The 20,230-nt window shown below is 35.5% G+C and overlaps 1 protein-coding gene across 3 annotated transcripts in view; it reads right to left on the bottom strand.

Moving 5' to 3' along the window:
• Positions 1-18,276: 18,276 nt before the first annotated feature.
• Positions 18,277-20,230, bottom strand: part of LOC135140703 (BRD4-interacting chromatin-remodeling complex-associated protein-like) — a 30,009-nt gene continuing 28,055 nt past the window's right edge. For all 3 annotated transcript variants that reach the window (XM_064071356.1, XM_064071355.1, XM_064071354.1), the window contains exon 6: positions 18,277-19,540. In XM_064071356.1, coding sequence (XP_063927426.1) covers positions 18,917-19,540 — 624 coding nt within the window. In that variant the 3' untranslated portion in view covers positions 18,277-18,916. The remainder of the gene's footprint in view (positions 19,541-20,230) is intronic.

Here is a 20,230-nt window from a genome sequence, read left to right as displayed (position 1 = left end):
TCTAATTGTGTATGACTTTTAGAAGTAACAACTTCAGGAGCTAATTTTGTTTCGATTTTAGAAATATCATACAGATAAATAAGAAATCTCCAGATTCGAACTTTATTTCGTTTTTAGAAGAAACAATCTGGGAAGCTAATTTTGTTTCGTTTTTAAAAGTAGCAATTTTGTTTCGATTTTAGAAATAGAATACAACAAAATAAAGAATCTCTAGATTTTAATTTGTCCCGGTTTTAGAAGAAGCAATTTCAGGGGCTATTTTTGTTTCAGTTTTAGAAGTAACAACCTCGAAGGTTAATTTTGTTTCGATTTTAGAAGTAGCATACAGAAAAATAAAGAATCTCCAGATTCTAACTTTGTTTCACTTTTAGATGTAGCAACCTCAAGGGCAAATTTTGTTTCTCTTTTAGAAGTAGCAATCCCGGGGACTATGTTTGTATAAATAGCGATTGGGGGGATAGTTTTTTTCTGTTTTAGAATTAGCATACAACAAAATAAAGAATTTCTAGATTCTAATTTTCTTTCGTTTTTAGAAAAAGCAATTCCGTAGGCTAATAATTTTCTTACGTTTTTAGAAGTAGCAATCTTAGGGGCTAATTGTATTTCGTTTTTGTAAATAAATAGCAATCTCGGGAGCTAATTATGTTTCGATATTAGAAAGAGCAAACAAGAAAATAAAAAATCTCCTGATTTTAACTTTGTTTTGCCTTTAGAAGTCGCAATCTCAGGGGCTAATTTTGTTTCGACTTTAGAATTGCATACAAGAAAATAAAGAATCTCAAAATTCCCACTTTGGTTAGTTTTTAGAAGAAACAATCGCGTTGGCTAATTTTGTTTTGCTTTTAGAAGTAGCAATCTCGAGGGCTAATTATTATGTTTACGATTTTAGAGATAAGATACAACAAAATAATGTATCTCTAGATTCTCATTTTGTTTCATCTTTAGAAGAAGCAATCTCGGAGGCTCATTTTGTTTGGCTGTTAGAAGTAGCAATCTCTCTGGGGCTACTTTTATAGAAATAGCAATCTCGGGGGCTATTTTTTCGGTTTTAGAATTAGTTTATAACAAAATAAAGAATTTCCAGATTCTAACACAGAATAATTTTCTTACACTTTTAGAAGTAACAGTCTTAGGGGCTAATTGTATTTCGTTCTTATAAGTAGTAATCTCGGGAACTAATTATGTTTGGATTTTAGAAATAGCATACAAGAAAATAAAGAATTTCCAGATTCTCATTTTGGTTAGTTTTTAGAAGAAGCAATCTCTTTGGCTAAGTTTGTTTCGCTTTTAGAAGTAGCAATCTCGGGGGCTACTTTTGTTTCGATTTTAGAGATAGCATACAGCAAAATAAAGAGTTTCCGGATTCGAACTTTGTTTCGTTTTTAGAAGAAACAATCTAGGAGGCCAATTTTTTGTTTCGTTGTTAGAAGTAACAATCTCTGCGATCATTTTTGTTTCTATTTTAGAAATAGCACACAGAAAAAAAAAATCTCTAGATTTTAATTTTGTCCCGCTTTTAGAAGAAGCAATATCAGGGGCTAATTTTGTTTCGCTTTTAGAAGTAACAACACGAAATTTAGATATAGTACACAACAAAATAAAGAATTTTATTTAGACGTAGCAATCTCAGCAATTTTGTTTCCTTTTAGAAGTTGTAACCTCAGGGGTTAATTGTGTTTCGCTTTTAGAAGTAGTAATCTCGGGAATGAATTAGGTTTCGATTTTAGAAATAGCATACCCCAGAATAATGGACCTCGAGATCCCGATTTTATTTCGCTTTTAGAAGTAGCAATCTCGCAGGCTAATTTTGTTTCGTTTTTAGAATTAACAATCTCGTGAGCTAATTGTGTTTCAATTTTAGAAGTAGCAATCGCGGGGGCTACTTTTGTTTCGATTTTAGAAATAACATACAGCAAAATAAAGAGTCTCCGGATTCCAACTTTGTTTCGTTTTTAGAAGAAACAATCTAGGAGGCCAATTTTTTGTTTAGTTTTTAGAAGTAGCAATCTCTGCGATCACTTTTGTTTTGATTTTAGAAATAGCATATAGAAAAAAAAAGAATCTCTAGATTTTAATTTTGTCCCGCTTTTAGAAGAAGCAATATCGGGGCTAATTTTGTTTCGCTTTTAGAAGTAACAACAACAAATTTAGATATAGTACACAACAAAATAAAGAATTTTATTTAGACGTAGCAATCTCAGCAATTTTGTTTCCTTTTAGAAGTTGTAATCTCAGCGTTTAGTTGTGTCGTTTTTAGAAGTAGTAATCTGGGGAATTACCTATGTTTCGATTTTGAAAATACACGAGGATAATGGACCTCGAGATACCGATTTTATTTCGCTTTTAGAAGTACCAACGTCAGAGGCTAATTTTGTTTCGTTTTTAAAAGTAGCAATTTTGTTTCGATTTTAGAAATAGAATACAATAAAATAAAGAATCTCTAGATTTTAATTTGTCCCGGTTTTAGAAGAAGCAATTTCAGGGGCTATTTTTGTTTCAGTTTTAGAAGTAACAATCTGGGACTAATTTTGTTTCAAATTTAGATATAGTATACGACAAAATAAAGAATCCAACTTCTAACTTTGTTTAATTTCTTGAAGAAGCAATTTCGGAGGCTAATTTTGGTTAGCTTTAAGGAGTAGAAATTTAATGAGCTAATTGTGATTCACTTTTAGAAAAAAATTAATGAGCTAATTGTATTTCATTTTTAGAAGTAGTAATCTCAGAGGCTGATTTTGTTTGGCTTTTAAAAGTGGTAAATTTAGGGGCTAATCGTGTTTCATTTTTAGAAGTAGTGACTTCGAGACTAATTTTGTTTCGACTTTAGAAATACCACACAGCAAAATAAAGAATCTTCAGATTCTCACTTTGTTTCGCTTTTAGAAGAAACAATCTCAGAGGTTTAATTTATTTCCTTTTTAGAAGTTGTAATTTCGGGGCTAATTTTGTTCCGATTTTAGAAGTACCGTACAGCAAAATAAAGAATCTCTACATTCTAACTATATTTCGCATTTAGAAGAAACAATCTCGGATGTTTATGTTTTTAGAAGTAGCAATCTCTGAGTCCAATCTTGTTTCGAAACAAAGAATCTCCAGATTTTAACTTTGTTCCACTTTTAGAAGTAGCAATCTCAGGGGCTAATTTTGTTGCGCTTTTAGAAGTAACCATCTCTGGGAATAATTTTGTTTCAAATTTAGAAATAGCATAAAAACAAAATAAAGAATTTGCTGTTTCAAACTTTGTTTAGTTTTTAGAAGAAGCAATCTCGGGGGCTAATTGTGTTTCGATTTTGGAAGTAAAAATTTATTGAGCTAATTGTATTTCATTTTTAGAAGTAGTAATCTCAGAGGCTGATTTTGTTTTGCTTTTAAAAGTGGTAATCCTAGGGGCTAATCGTGTTTCTTTTTTAGAAGTAGTAAATTCGAGACTAATTTTGTTTCGACTTTAGAAATACCACACAGCAAAATAAAGAATCTTCAGATTCTCACTTTGTTTCGCTTTTAGAAGAAACAATCTCAGAGGTTTAATTTATTTCCTTTTTAGAAGTTGTAATTTCGGGGCTAATTTTGTTCCTATTTTAGAAGTACCATAAAACAAAATAAAGAATCTCCAGATTCTAACTATATTTCGCATTTAGAAGAAACAATCTCGGATGTTTATGTTTTTAGAAGTAGCAATCTCTGAGTCCAATTTTGTTTCCAAACAAAGAATCTCCAGATTTTAACTTTGTTCCACTTTTAGAAGTAGCAATCTCTGGGACTAATTTTGTTTTAAATTTAGAAATAACATATAACAAAATAAAGAATCTCATGATTCTAATTTTGTTTAGTTTTAAGAAGTAGTAACTTCAGGGGCTAATTTTGTTTCACTTTTAGAAGTAACAATCTCGGGAGCTAATTTTGTTCAATTTTAAAAATAATATATAACAATATAAGAAATCGACAGGTTCTAACTTGGTTTCGTATTTTAGAAGAAGCAATTTCAGAGGCTAATTTTATTTCCTTTTTAGATGTAGCAATCTCGTGAGTCAATGGTGTTTCACTTTTAGAAATAGCAAACTGCGGAATAATTTTGTTTGAATTTTAAAATTACAGCTAAACAAAGAATCTCCAAATTCTAACATTTTGGATAAACAATCCCAGAGACTAATTTCGTTTCACTTTTAAAAGTAGCAGTTTCTGGGACCAATTTTGTTTTGATTTTAGAAATAGCATACAACAAAATAAAGAATCTCTAGATTTTAACTTTGTTCCACTTCCAGAAGTAGCAATCCCAGAAGTTATTTTTGTTTTGCTTTTAGAAGTAACAATCTCTGGGACTAATTTTGTTTAAATTTAGAAATAGCATACAACAAAATAAGAAATCTCGAGCTTCTAACTTTGTTTAATTTCTAGAATAAGCGATCTCGGAGGATAATTTTGCTTCGCTTTTAGAAGTAGAAATCTCGGAGGCCGATTTTTTTAATTTTAGAAGTTGTAATCTTGGTAGATAATTATGTTTCCCATTTAGAAGTAGCAATCTCAATCTAATTGTATTTCGCTTTTAGAAGTAGCTACTTCGGGAGTTAACTTTGTTTCGAGTTTAGAACTAGCATACAATAAAATAAAGAATCTCTAGATTTTAACTTTGTTCCACTTCCAGAAGTAGCAATCTCAGGAGTTAATTTTGTTTTGCTTTTAGAAGTAACAATCTCTGGGACTAATTTTGTTTTAAATTTAGAAATAGCATACAACAAAATAAGAAATCTCAAGATTCTAACTTTGTTTAATTTCTAGAAGAAGCGATCTCGGAGGATAATTTTGCTTCGCTTTTAGAAGTAGAAATCTCGGAGGCCGATTTTTTTATTTTAGAAGTTGTAATCTTGCTTGATAATTAAGATTCCCATTTAGAAGTAGCAATCTCAATCTAATTGTATTTCGCTTTTAGAAGTAGCTACTTCGGGAGTTAACTTTGTTTCGAGTTTAGAAGTAGCATACAATAAAATAAAGAATCTCTAGGTTTTAACTTTGTTCCACTTCCAGAAGTAGCAATCTCAGGAGTTAATTTTGTTTTGCTTTTAGAATTAACAATCTCTGGGACTAATTTTGTTTTAAATTTAGAAATAGCATACAACAAAATAAGAAATCTCAAGCTTCTAACTTTGTTTAATTTCTAGAAGAAGCGATCTCGGAGGATAATTTTGCTTCGCTTTTAGAAGTAGAAATCTCGGAGGCCGATTTTTTCATTTTAGAAGTTGTAATCTTGGCAGATAATTATGTTTCCCATTTAGAAGTAGCAATCTCAATCTAATTGTATTTCGCTTTTAGAAGTAGCTACTTCGGGAGTTAACTTTGTTTCGAGTTTAGAAGTAGCATACAATAAAATAAAGAATCTCTAGGTTTTAACTTTGTTCCACTTCCAGAAGTAGCAATCTCAGGAGTTAATTTTGTTTTGCTTTTAGAATTAACAATCTCTGGGACTAATTTTGTTTTAAATTTAGAAATAGCATACAACAAAATAAGAAATCTCAAGCTTCTAACTTTGTTTAATTTCTAGAAGAAGCGATCTTGGAGGATAATTTTGCTTCGTTTTTAGAAATAGAAATCCCGTAGGCCGATTTTTTTTATTTTAGAAGTTGTAATCTTGGCAGATAATTATGTTTCCCATTTAGAAGTAGCAATCTCAATCTAATTGTATTTCGCTTTTAGAAGTAGCTACTTCGGGAGTTAACTTTGTTTCGAGTTTAGAAGTAGCATACAATAAAATAAAGAATCTCTAGATTTTAACTTTGTTCCACTTCCAGAAGTAACAATCTCAGGAGTTAATTTTGTTTTGCTTTTAGAAGTAACAATCTCTGAGACTAGTTTTGTTTTAAATTTAGAATTAGCATACAACAAAATAAGAAATCTCAAGCTTCTAACTTTGTTTAATTTCTAGAAGAAACGATCTCGGAGGATAATTTTGCTTTGCTTTTAGAAGTAGAAATCTCGGAGGCCGATTTTTTTATTTTAGAAGTTGTAATCTTGGTAGATAATTGTGTTTCCCATTTAGAAGTAGCAATTTCAATCTAATAGTATTTCGCTTTTAGAAATAGCTACTTCGGGAGTTAACTTTGTTTCGAGTTTAGAAGTAGCATACAACAAAATAAAGAATCTCTAGATTTTAACTTTGTTCCACTTTCAGAAGTAGCAATCTCAGGAGCTAATTTTGTTTTGCTTTTAGAAGTAAGAATCTCTGGGACTAGATTTGTTTTAAATTTAGAAGTAGCATACAACAAAATAAGAAATCTCAAGCTTCTAACTTTGTTTAATTTCTAGAAAAAGCGATCTCGGAGGATAATTTTGAGTCGCTTTTAGAAGTAGAACTCTCGGAGGCCGATTTTTTTTATTTTAGAAGTTGTAATCTTGGTAGATAATTTTGTTTCCCATTAAGAAGTAGCAATTTCAATCTAATTGTATTTCGCTTTTAGAAGTAGCTACTTCGGGAGTTAACTTTGTTTCGAGTTTAGAAGTAGCATACAATAAAATAAAGAATCTCTAGATTTTAACTTTGTTCCACTTCCAGAAGTAGCAATCTCAGGAGTTAATTTTGTTTTGCTTTTAGAAGTAACAATCTCTGGGACTAATTTTGTTTTAAATTTAGAAATAGCATACAACACAACGAGAAATCTCAAGCTTCTAACTTTGTTTAATTTCTAGAAGAAGCAATCTCGGAGGATAATTTTGCTTCGCTTTTAGAAGTAGAAATCTCGGAGGCCGATTTTTTTAATTTAGAAGTTGTAATCTTGGTAGATAATTATGTTTCCCATTTAGAAGTAGCAATCTCAGTCTAATTGTATTTCGCTTTTAGAAGTAGCTACTTCGGGAGTTAACTTTGTTTCGAGTTTAGAAGTAACATACAATAAAATAAAGAATCTCTAGATTTTAACTTTGTTCCACTATCAGAAGTAGCAATCTAAGGAGGTAATTTTGTTTTAAATTTAGAAATAGCATACAACAAAATAAGAAATCTCAAGCTTCTAACTTTGTTTAATTTCTAAAAGAAGCGATCTCGGAGGATAATTTTGCTTCGCTTTTAGAAGTAGAAATCTCGGAGGCCGATTTTTTTATTTTAGAAGTTGTAATCTTGGTAGATAATTATATTTCCCATTTAGAAGTAGCAATCTCAATCTAACTGTATTTCGCTTTTAGAAGTAGCTGCTTCGGGAGTTAACTTTGTTTCGAGTTTAGAAGTAGCATAAAATAAAATAAAGAATCTCTAGATTTTAACTTTGTTCCACTTCCAGAAGTAGCAATCTCAGGAGTTAATTTTGTTTTGCGTTTAGAAGTAACAATCTCTGGAACTAATTTTGTTTTAAATTTAGAAATAGCATACAACTAAATAAGAAATCTCAAGCTTCTAACTTTGTTTAATTTTTAGAAGAAGCAATCTCGGAGGATAATTTCGCTTCGCTTTTCGAAGTAGAAATCTCGGAGGCCGATTTTTTTATTTTAGAAGTTGTAATCTTGGTAGATAATTGTGTTTCCCATTTAAAAGTAGCAATCTCAATCTAATTGTATTTCGCTTTTAAAAGTAGCTACTTCGGGAGTTAACTTTGTTTCGAGTTTAGAAGTAGCATACAATAAAATAAAGAATCTCTAGATTTTAACTTTGTTCCACTTCCAGAAGTAACAATCTCAGGAGTTAATTTTGTTTTGCTTTTAGAAGTAACAATCTCTGGAACTAATTTTGTTTTAAATTTAGAAATAGCATACAACTAAATAAGAAATCTCAAGCTTCTAACTTTGTTTAATTTCTAGAAGAAGCGATCTCGGAGGATAATTTTGCTTCGCTTTTTGAAGTAGAAATCTCGGAGGTCGATTTTTTTATTTTAGAAGTTGTAATCTTGGTAGATAATTATGTTTCCCGTTTAGAAGTAGCAATCTCAATCTAATTGTATTTCGCTTTTAGAAGTAGCTACTTCGGGAGTTAACTTTGTTTCGAGTTTAGAAGTGGCATACAACAAAATAAAGAATCTCTAGATTTTAACTTTGTTCCACTTCCAGAAGTAGCAATCTCAGGAGTTAATTTTGTTTTGCTTTTAGAAGTAACATTCTCTGGGACTAATTTTGTTTTAAATTTAGAAATAGCAAACAACAAAATAAGAAATCTCAAGCTTCTAACTTTGTTTAATTTCTAGAAGAAGCAATCTCGGAGGCTAATTTTGTTTAGCTTTTAGAAGTAGCGATCTTGGGGGCTAATTGTGTGTCGCTTTTGAAATTAGCAGTCTAGGGGCTAATTCTGTTTTTTTTTTAGAAGTAAAAATTTCGAGAGTGTTTAATTATGTTTCGCTTTTAGAATAAGCACTCTTAAGGGCTAATGGTATTTCGATTTTAGAAGTAGCATAATGCAGAATATAATTAATGTTTTAAGATCAACTGTGTTTTTATTTCAGAAATAGCATGCAAAAAATTTTCATTTTAGAAGTATCTAGCAATGTCAGGGTCTGAATTTACTTCGGTAATCTATTGTAATTTAGGATGACATTGATCACAAATGTGTCAAAAGTTAAAACTTAAGTTCGACAGTCATATTTAATTGTAGATTTAGCATCAATATTACCAACTTAAAAAAAATCATCCAAAAAAAGACTCGCTTTGCTTGCTGAAAGACCATTGAAAGACTCTTTGGAAACAACGTTATGACGTTGCTATAGAAATACAGCTGATGTCACTCGTTAAAATACTCTCAGATAAAAAAAGCTTGTTCTTAAAAACGCCTTCAATTTTCGCGCTTTAGCATCAAACAGAATAACGAATTCTATAGTCCCAGGGATCAATTATTATGTGTCGTTTTCCCATTGTGACGCTTTTTAGAAAATCCCGGTTTCATTTTTTTACTTAGCTTTCCATTTTTGGCCACGGTCCTGCTGCTCCTAATCGCCCCAAACTGGAGCACCAGAACAAAGCCAATCCACCTCGCTAACCCCAGCAATCTAATCAAACTTCGCCGGATAAAACCGCATAAAATTCGGCTGCATCAAGTGCAGCAAATTCGTATCGCGTCCAATTTATCGGAAAGAGCTTCGACTTCGAGCAGAAGCTCCCCGAGCTGAGAAATATACAAATTGCGGGGTGGGATGTAGGACAGACGGGTGTTCTTATTATGACGCGGGTTGTTATTGGGCTTCATTCGATGATAATTGGCACAACAGAAAAATAAGATGAGAACTCCCGGTGGGGGATCGATTGGTGTCAGCCCCCGCGTTTTCGCCCGTGAAGCGGGCTTTAGCTGAGGTCGACGCCGTTTAAGTGGGGCTGTTGTTGGGTTTATGCAAATTTTGTTTTTCAGGGAAAGTTCGCAGGTGGGGTGGGTCGTGTTTTGGCGGTGTTAAGTTTTTTAAAACGGGGGTGAGTGGCGGGGTTTATCGCTTTCCGGTTGAGAATGTGGGTTGCTGGGGACTCCAAAATGTGAACGGGCTTGAATTATTAATACCAAGGTTTTCCGACCGCGAAAGCTAAAAGTGGATACAAGTTGCGGAAAATTAATAGTAATGAGCGGATGAATAAATAACTTTTGGTTGCTGTTTTACCATCTTCATCCATCATTTCGGGGATCGCGAAGATTATCAGTGGGAGGAAATCGACACTTGATGGAAATGGGGAAGTTTGGATATTCTTGTCGTACCAGCAGCTGTGAAACGGGAAATCTTCCATTAATATATGATACAAATAATTATAACAAATATATTTAATTATGTCCTTGAAAGATCCTCTGAAAATCTGGATAACACATAAATAAAAATAAGATTTTTTTCTTTCGCTGTGTATTTATTCGTGTTCTACTAGAGAAATTTAAATCGTAAATAAAGTTATGCAACCAGTTATACACAACTGCATACAAGGACCAAAAAACATATAATTTACTTCAAAAAGAACAAGAAATGGGAGAAACAGCGCAAAAAAGGCTACAAAAAAAGAATAAAAAATTGGCGGGGAGAAAAAGCAACAAAAGTCAAAAAAATTACAAAATACGTACAATTTTCGACCAATTTTCAACAAAATTTTCGAAATTTCACTAAATGCATTTTCTTGTAGATTTCGGGCCACAGAAGTCATTTCCGCTTTCATTTCTTCGATACCTCCAGTGGCTTTTCCAGAATCGTCCTTTGAAATATACAAAAATATGCAAAATACGCCCAATTTTTGACCAATTTTCAACGAAATTTTCGAAATTTCACTAAATGCATTTTCTTGTAGATTTCGGGCCGTTGAAGTCATATCCGCTTTCATTTCTTCGATAACTCCATTGGTTCTTCCAGAATCGTCCTTTGAAATATTCAAAAATCCGCAAAATACGTCCAATTTTCGACCAATTTTCAACAAAATTTTCGAAATTTCAGAAAATACATTTTCTTGTATATTTCGGGCCGCAGAAGTCATATCCGGTTTCATTGCTGTGATAACTCCAACCGTTTTTCCGGAATCCACCGTTGAAATATCGAGATTTTTAGAAATTCTCAAAAATTCGCATTTCGTGCCGATTCTTTCGAAAATGTTGCTTCGTGACCATCAACACCCTATATTTTTGGAATCAGCACGTCGAGATCTACGTCCCTGAATTTTTTCAGAATTTTTAGACGACTTTTTAAAAAGTGAAATTTTTCCAATGGTCCCCCCTTCTTCAAATTTCGGCCAATTTTTGACATTTCCGAAACTTAACTAAACACATTTTCTTGTAGGTTTCGAGCTCTAGAACTCACTTCCGGTCCCGTTTCTGTGATAACTCCAACCGTTTTTCCGAAATCCACCGTCGAAATATCGAGATTTTTAGAAATTCTCAAAAATTCGCATTTCGTGCCGATTCTTTCGAAAATGTTGCTTCGTGACCATCAACACCCTACATTTTCGGAATCAGCACGTCGAGATCTACGTCCCTGAATTTTTTCAGAATTTTTAGACGACTTTTTAAAAAGTGAAATTTTTCCAATGTTCCCCCTTCTTCAAATTTCGGCCAATTTTTGACATTTTCGAAACTTAACTAAACACATTTTCTTGTAGATTTCGAGCTCTAGAACTCACTTCCGGTCTCGTTTCTGTCATAACTCCAACCGTTTTTCCGGAATCGACCATCGAAAAATCGAGATTTTTAGAAATTCTCACAAATTCGCGTTTCGTGCCGATTCTTTCGAAAATGTTGCTTCGTGACCATCAACACCCTATATTTTTGGAATCAGCACGTCGAGATCTACGTCCCTGAATTTTTTCAGAATTTTTAGACGACTTTTTAAAAAGTGAAATTTTTCCAATGTTCCCCCTTCTTCAAATTTCGGCCAATTTTTGACATTTTCGAAACTAAACTAAACACATTTTCTTGTAGATTCCGAGCTATAGAACTCACTTCCGGTCTCGTTTCTCTCATAACTCCAACCGTTTTTCCGGAATCGACCGTCGAAATATCGAGATTTTTAGAAATTCTCACAAATTCGCATTTCGTGCCGATTCTTTCGAAAATGTTGCTTCGTGACCATCAACACTCTATATTTTTGGAATCAGCACGTCGAGATCTACGCCCCTGAATTTTTTCAGAATTTTTAGACGACTTTTTAAAAAGTGAAATTTTTCCAATGGTCCCCCCTTCTTCAAATTTCGGCCAATTTTTGACATTTTCGACACTCAACCAAACACATTTTGTTGTAGATTTCGAGCTCTGGAACTCACTTCCGGTCCCGTTTCTGTCATAATTCCAACGGTTTTTCCGGAATCGACCGTCGAAATATCGAGATTTTTAGAAATTCTCACAAATTCGCATTTCGTGCCAATTCTTTCGAAAATGTTGCTTCGTGACCATCAACACCCTATATTTTTGGAATCAGCACGTCGAGATCTACGTCCCTGAATTTTTTCAAAATTTTTAGACGACTTTTTAAAAAGTGAAATTTTTCCAATGGTCCCCATTCTTCAAATTTCGGCCAAATTTTGACATTTTCGAAACTCAACCAAACACATTTTGTTGTAGATTTCGAGCTCTGGAACTCACTTCCGGTCCCGTTTCTGTCATAACTCCAACCGTTTTTCCGGAATCGACCGTCGAAATATCGAGATTTTTAGAAATTCTCACTAATTCGCATTTCGTGCCGATTCTTTCGAAAATGTTGCTTCGTGACCATCAACACCCTACATTTTCGGAATCAGCACGCCGAGATCTACGTCCCTGATTTTTTTCAGAATTTTTAGACGACTTTTTAAAAAGTGAAATTTTTCCAATGTTGCCCCCTTCTTCAAATTTCGGCCAATTTTTGACATTTTCGAAACTGAACTAAATACATTTTCTTGTAGATTTCGAGCTCTGGAACTCACTTCCGGTCTCGTTTCTGTCATAACTCCAACCGTTTTTCCGGAATCGACCGTCGAAATATCGAGATTTTTAGAAATTCTCACAAATTCGCATTTCGTGCCGATTCTTTCGAAAATGTTGCTTCGTGACCATCAACACCCTATATTTTTGGAATCAGCACGTCGAGATCTACGTCTCTGAATTTTTTCAGAATTTTTAGACGACTTTTTTAAAAGTGAAATTTTTCCAATGGTTCCCCCTTCTTCAAATTTCGGCCAATTTTTGACATTTTCGAAACTGAACTAAACACATTTTCTTGTAGATTTCGAGCTCTAGAACACACTTCCGGTCTCGTTTCTGTCATAACTCCAATCGTTTTTCCGGAATCGACCGTCGAAATATCGAGATTTTCAGAAATTCTCACAAATTCGCATTTCGTGCCGATTCTTTCGAAAATGTTGTTTCGTGACCATCAACACCCTATATTTTTGGAATCAGCACGTTGAGATCTACGTCCCTGAATTTTTTCAGAATTTTTAGACGACTTTTTTAAAAGTGAAATTTTTCCAATGGTCCCACCTTCTTCAAATTTCGGCCAATTTTTGACATTTTCGAAACTTAACTAAACACATTTTCTTGTAGATTTCGAGCTCTAGAACTCACTTCCGGTCTCGTTTCTGTCATAACTTCAACCGTTTTTCCGGAATCCACCGTTGAAACATCGAGATTTTTAGAAATTCTCAAAAATTCGCATTTCGTGCCGATTCTTTCGAAAATGTTGTTTCGTGACCATCAACACCCTATATTTTTGGTATCAGTACGTCGAGATCTACGTCCCTGAATTTTTTCAGAATTTTTAAACGACTTTTGAAAAAGTGAAATTTTTTCAGTGGTCCACCCTTCTTCAAATTTCGGCCAATTTTTGACATTTTCGAAACTTAACTAAACACATTTTCTTGTAGATTTCGAGCTCTAGAACTCACTTCCGGTCTCGTTTCTGTCATAACTCCAACCGTTTTTCCGGAATCGACCATCGAAAAATCGAGATTTTTAGAAATTCTCACAAATTCGCATTTCGTGCCGATTCTTTCGAAAATGTTGCTCCGTGACCATCAACACCGTATATTTTTGGAATCAGCACGTCGAGGTCTACGTCCCTGAATTTTTTCAGAATTTTTAGACGACTTTTTTAAAAGTAAAATTTTTCAAATCTTCAAATTTCGGCCAATTTTTTAAATTTTCGAAACTTAACTAAACACATTTTCTTGTAGATTTCGAGCTCTAGAACTCACTTCCGGTCTCGTTTCTGTCATAACTCCAACCGTTTTTCCGGAATCGACCGTCGAAATATCGAGATTTTTAGAAATTCTCACAAATTCGCATTTCGTGCCGATTCTTTCGAAAATGTTGCTTCGTGACCATCAACACCCTATATTTTTGGAATCAGCACGTCGAGATCTACGTCCCTGAATTTTTTCAGAATTTTTAGACGACTTTTTAAAAAGTGAAATTTTTCCAATGGTCCCCCCTTCTTCAAATTTCGGCCAATTTTTGACATTTTCGAAACTTAACTAAACACATTTTCTCGTAGATTTCGAGCTCTAGAACTCACTTCCGGTCTCATTTCTGTCATAACTCCAACCGTTTTTCCGGAATCGACCGTCGAAATATCGAGATTTTTAGAAATTCTCACAAATTCGCATTTCGTGCCGATTCTTTCGAAAATGTTGCTTCGTGACCATAAACACCGTATATTTTTGGAATCAGCACGTCGAGATCTACGTCCCTGAAGTTTTTCAGAATTTTTTGACGACTTTTTTAAAAGTGAAATTTTTCCTTCTTCAAATTTCGGCCAATTTTTGACATTTTCGAAACTTAACTAAACACATTTTCTTGTAGATTTCGAGCTCTGGAACTCACTTCCGGTCTCGTTTCTGTCATAACTCCAACCGTTTTTCCGGAATCGACCGTCGAAATATCGAGATTTTTAGAAATTTTCAAAAATTCGCATTTCACAGCGATTCTTTCGAAAATGTTGCTTCGTGACCATCAACACCCTATATTTTTGGAATCAGCACGTCCAGATCTACGTCCCTGAATTTTTTCAGAATTTTTAGATGACTTTTTTAAAAGTGAAATTTTTCAAATGGTCCCCCCTTCTTCAAATTTCGGCCAATTTTTGACATTTTCGAAACTTAACTAAACACGTTGTCTTGTAGATTTCGAGCTCTAGAACTCACTTCCGGTCTCGTTTCTATGATAACTCAAACCGTTTTTCCGGAATCCACCGCCGAAATATCGAGATTTTTAGAAATTCTCAAAAATTCGCATTTCGTGCCGATTCTTTCGAAAATGTTGCTTTGTAACCATCAACACCCTATATTTTTGAAATCAGCACATCGAGATCTACGTCCCTGAATTTTTTCAGAATTTTTAGACGACTTTTTAAAAATTGAAATTTTTCCAATGGTCCCCCCTTCTTTAAATTTCGGCCAATTTTTGACATTTTCGAAACTTAACTAAACACGTTTTCTTGTAGATTTCGAGCTCTGGAACTCACTTCCGGTCCCGTTTCTGTGATAACTCCAACCGTTTTTCCGGAATCGACCGTCGAAATATCGAGATTTTTAGAAATTCTCACAAATTCGCATTTCGTGCCGATTCTTTCGAAAATGTTGCTTCGTGACCATCAACACCCTATATTTTTGGAATCAGCACGTCGAGATCTACGTCCCTGAATTTTTTCAGAATTTTTAGACGAGTTTTTAAAAAGTGAAATTTTTCCAATGGTCCCCTTTCTTCAAATTTCGGCCAATTTTTGACATTTTCGAAACTGAACCAAACACATTTTCTTGTAGATTTCGAGCTCTAGAACTCACTTCCGGTCTCGTTTCTGTCATAACTCCAACCGTTTTTCCGGAATCGACCGTCGAAATATCGAGATTTTTAGAAATTCTAACAAATTCGCATTTCGTGCCGATTCTTTCGAAAATGTTGCTTCGTGACCATCAAGACCCCATATTTTTGGAATCAGCACGTCGAGATCTACGTCCCTGAATTTTTTCAGAATTTTTAGACGACTTTTTAAAAGTGAAATTTTTCCAATGGTCCCCCCTTCTTCAAATTTCGGCCAATTTTTACATTTTCGAAACTTAACTAAACACATTTTCTTATAGATTCCGAGCTCTAGAACTCACTTCCGGTCTCGTTTCTGTCATAACTCGAACCGTTTTTCCGGAATCGACCGTCGAAATATCGAGATTTTTTGAAATTCTCACAAATTCGCATTTCGTGCCGATTCTTTCGAAAATGTTGCTTCGTGACCATCAAGACCCCATATTTTTGGAATCAGCACGTCGAGATCTACGTCCCTGAATTTTTTCAGAATTTTTAGACGACTTTTTAAAAGTGAAATTTTTCCAATGGTCCCCCCTTCTTCAAATTTCGGCCAATTTTTACATTTTCGAAACTTAACTAAACACATTTTCTTATAGATTTCGAGCTCTAGAACTCACTTCCGGTCTCGTTTCTGTCATAACTGCAACCGTTTTTCCGGAATCGACCGTCGAAATATCGAGATTTTTAGAAATTCTCACAAATTCGCATTTCGTGCCGATTCTTTCGAAAATGTTGCTTCGTGACCGTCAACACCCTATATTGTTGGAATCAGCACGTCGAGATCTACGTCCCTGAATTTTTTCAGAATTTTTAGACGATTTTTTAAAAAGTGAAATTTTTCCAATGGTCCCTCCTTCAAATTTCGGCCAATTTTTGACATTTTCGAAACTTAACTAAACACATTTTCTTGTAGATTTCGAGCTCTAGAACTCACTTCCGGTCTCGTTTGTGTGATAACTCCAACCGTTTTTCCGGAATCGACCGTCGAAATATCGAGATTTTTAGAAATTCTCAAAAATTCGCATTTCGTGCCGATTCTTTCGAAAATGTTGCTTCGTGACCATCAAGACCCTATATTTTTGGAATCAGCACGTCGAGATCTACGTCCCTGAATTTTTTCAGAATTTTTAGACGACTTTTTAAAAAGTGAAATTCTTCCAATGGTCCCCCCTTCCTCAAATTTCGGCCAATTTTTGACATTTTCGAAACTTAACTAAACACATTTTCTTGTAGATTCCGAGCTCTAGAACTCACTTCCGGTCCCGTTTCTGTGATAACTCCAACCGTTTTTCTGGAATCCACCGTTGAAATATCGACATTTTTAGAAATTCTCAAAAATTCGCATTTCGTGCCGATTCTTTCGAAAATGTTGCTTCGTGACCATCAACACCCTATATTTTTGGAATCAACACGTCGAGATCTACGTCCCTGAATTTTTTCAGAATTTTTAGACGACTTTTTAAAAAGTGAAATTTTTCCAATGGTCCCCCCTTCTTCAAATTTCGGCCAATTTTTGACATTTTCGAAACTGAACTAAACACATTTTCTTGTAGATTTCGAGCTCTAGAACTCACTTCCGGTCTCGTTTCTGTCATAACTCCAACCGTTTTTCCGGAATCGACCGTCGAAATATCGAGATTTTTAGAAATTCTCACAAATTCGCATTTCGTGCCGATTCTTTCGAAAATGTTGCTCCGTGACCATCAACACTCTATATTTTTGGAATCAGCACGTCGAGATCTACGTCCCTGAATTTTTTCAGAATTTTTAGACGACATTTAAAAAGTGAAATTTTTCCAATGGTCCCTCCTCCAAATTTCGGCTAATTTTTGACATTTTCGAAACTTAACTAAACGCATTTTCTTGTAGATTTCGAGCTCAGAACTCACTTCCGGATTCGTTTCTTTGATAACTCCAACAGTTTTTCCGGAATCGACCGTCGAAATATCGAGATTTTTAGAAATTCTCACAAATTCGCATTTCGTGCCGAATCTTTCGAAAATGTTGCTTCGTGACCATCAACACCCTATATTTTTGGAATCAGCACGTCGAGATCTACGTCCCTGAATTTTTTCAGAATTTTTAGACCACTTTTTTAAAAGTGAAATTTTTCCAATGGTCCCCACTTCTTCAAATTTCGGCCAATTTTTGACATTTTCGAAACTTAACTAAACACATTTTCTTGTAGATTTCGAGCTCTAGAACTCACTTCCGGTTTCGTTTCTTTGATAACTCCAACCGTTTTTCCGGAATCGCCCGTCGAAATATCGAGATTTTTAGAAATTCTCACTAATTCGCATTTCGTGCCGATTCTTTCGAAAATGTTGCTTCGTGACCATCAACACCCTATATTTTTGGAATCAGCACGTCGAGATCTACGTCCCTGAATTTTTTCAGAATTTTTAGACGACTTTTTAAAAAGTGAAATTTTTCCAATGGTCCCCCATTCTTCAAATTTCGGCCAATTTTTGACATTTTTGAAACTGAACTAAACACATTTTCTTGTAGATTTAGAGCTCTAGAACTCTCTTCCGGTCTCGTTTCTTTGATAGTTCCAACAGTTTTTCCAGAGTCGGCCTTTGAAAATTCGAATTTAAAAAAAAAATTTGTTTTGAAAAAACAACAGTGGTTAGGAAAAAATATTTGTTTATCGTTTTTGCCAAATGCGCATCAGTTTTATCACTTTAAAATAAAAAAAACACACCCAAATCTTAAGCGAAGTTATGCAACCAATTATACACAGCAGCATACTTTTTAACTAACAATTTTGCCTGCTCAGGTTTTTTGAGCGATTCAACCTATTTAAACTTCTTAAATTTTCAATGGAAAAGACCCTCAAACATGAGAAATTAGCGCTTCAGAATCACCAAACGCAGTAATCCACTAAATTGCTTGTAAAATTCCACTAAGCAATTAATTTCTATAGACGTAACGTAACGAAAAAAACCCCTGACGTTGCGCAACAGGTTCGTCGACCCGAAACCCCCTCAAGTCATCCCATTCCCAATTCCCCATGAGTCACCGCTCCAATAATGAAACTCCCCAGTATGAAACAATTCAATTTTATTTGAAATACTTCTTCCGTTTAGGAACCAAAATTTCTTAAAGTCAGTCTTAATAATAATAAAACCTTATAAAATGAAGTAAACTAAGTACACATAAATTAAATTATTTACAATAAAATATTAAACTTTTTTCCAGTGTGCTACAATCATGTGAGTTAAAACCACATAAATAAAATTATTGCTCGACATCGAATCGCCATTAAAATCGTACAGCTGCCTTATAATAAGTTAAAATCAATAAATTATTGCAACAGTGATATGACACAATTGTGGTACACTGTGAAAAAAAATCGACGCACCGTCACAACATCGGACGCGTCGGTGGTCACGTGCGCATCCCTGACGTCATCAATTCCGCGACGGCATTAGTTCGAGGAATCGTCAAAAAACAAAAAACGCAAAAATTAAAATGTACAGTTGATCACAGAAGTAATGTGCGGGTCGCGGGCGTGCGGCCGAGGTACACCCCGTCGCAGAGGCGGCGATGCCCCACGTGACCCCGCCCGAGCACTTAGATGCCGTATTTGAGCTGTGAATCGTTATTGTTTCCATTTTTCATTTTCAATATGTAAAAATAAATGACTTTTAAAAAGTAATAATGATCACAATGGAGAGAAAAAGTGCTGTGCGCAGCCAGGCCTTGAAATTATACATATCGTCATGAAAGAATGCTGTCCAGGTCCGCCAAGGCCGTGTTCTGCTGGAGGTTCAGGATCGAGTCGATGGCGGACTGGACCTGCTCGTCGATGCTGTTGTTCTCGACCTCGTTCTCGTACGAGTCGCCCTGGCCTTGCTGTTCGAAACTGTTCGGGTGATGATGAGTATTAATCCCACTACTGACACTTTGTACACTACTGTTATTATTTAAAACACTATTATTATGTACACCTTCACTACTTCTCTTATTGTGTTTGTCGACGCGAAACCTCTTCAGAGTCTCGAGGCGCGAGTCGCTGCTGGCGGTCCGCTTCGGCGGCTGGAGGTGGGCGTGCGCGTTCGCGACCATGGGCGGGCCGGGGGGCGCGGCCTGCGCCTGCCGGGGGGGCGGGGCCTCGTCCTGCTGCGGCAGGCAGCCGAGCTCGCGCTGGATGCACGCCCACTCGTCGTAGTCCTCCGGCTGGCCGGGGGGCGGCGCCTCGGCGGCCGCGGGAGGCGCCGGCGGTTGCAGCTCCATTACTTGCGCCGCCTCCTCGGCCTCCTGGCGCAGGCGCATCATCGACTGGCGCTCCTCGGACAGGTACATGCGGTCTAGCATCATGAGTTCGGAAGTCTGCACGGGTCTCTGCAAACGGCCGGTTTAGATCTGCGAGGGGTGGAGGGGCGGCGGCGGGAGCCCGAGCGAATTTTACGGAAATTTTCATTTTTTTTTTATTTTAATCTACAGTCACAAAAAAATTCGTTTAAAGGCAACAAGAAAAGGGGGAAAAGCACCAAGAAAAGAGAGAAAAGGCAGAACAAGAGGCCAAAAAGGCGATTGAAAAAGGTGAAAAAAGCGAAAAATGTGAGAAGAAATGGGTAAAAAGTCCATAAAAAAGGGGGGAAAAGGCAACAAGAAAAGAGGAAAAGGGGACGAAGAACAGGGGGAACATGCAAAACAAGAAAAGGCGTAGATCAAGGCAAAAAACGCTTCGATCGTGGCGAAAGAGGGGACAATTGAAGCGAAAGAGGCGACAATCGAAACGAAAGAGGCAAATTAAAAGCGAAAGAGGAACATTAAAGGTGAAAGGGATATATTAAAGACGATAGAGGCAAATTAAAAGCGAAAGAGGCACATTAAAGGCGAAAGGGGCACCTTAAAGACGAAAGGGCACATTAAAGACGAAAGAGGCACATTAAAGTTGAAAGATGCCGAAAGAAAAGCGAATGGGGTGATAAAAGAGAAAGAAGCGACAATAAAGACGCAAAAGTGACATTATAGGGAAAAAAGGACATTAAAAACGAAAAAGCGACATTATAGGCGAAAGAGGCACAT

The sequence above is a fragment of the Zophobas morio genome, unplaced genomic scaffold (assembly GCF_036711695.1).
Source record: "Zophobas morio isolate AGI-343-1 ecotype UQ-CSIRO unplaced genomic scaffold, CSIRO_AGI_Zmor_V1 ptg000040l, whole genome shotgun sequence".
NCBI classification, from domain to species: domain Eukaryota; kingdom Metazoa; phylum Arthropoda; class Insecta; order Coleoptera; family Tenebrionidae; genus Zophobas; species Zophobas morio.
The sequence above is the reverse complement of the archived record's forward strand: the minus strand, read 5'-3'. Positions and strand labels throughout refer to the sequence as shown.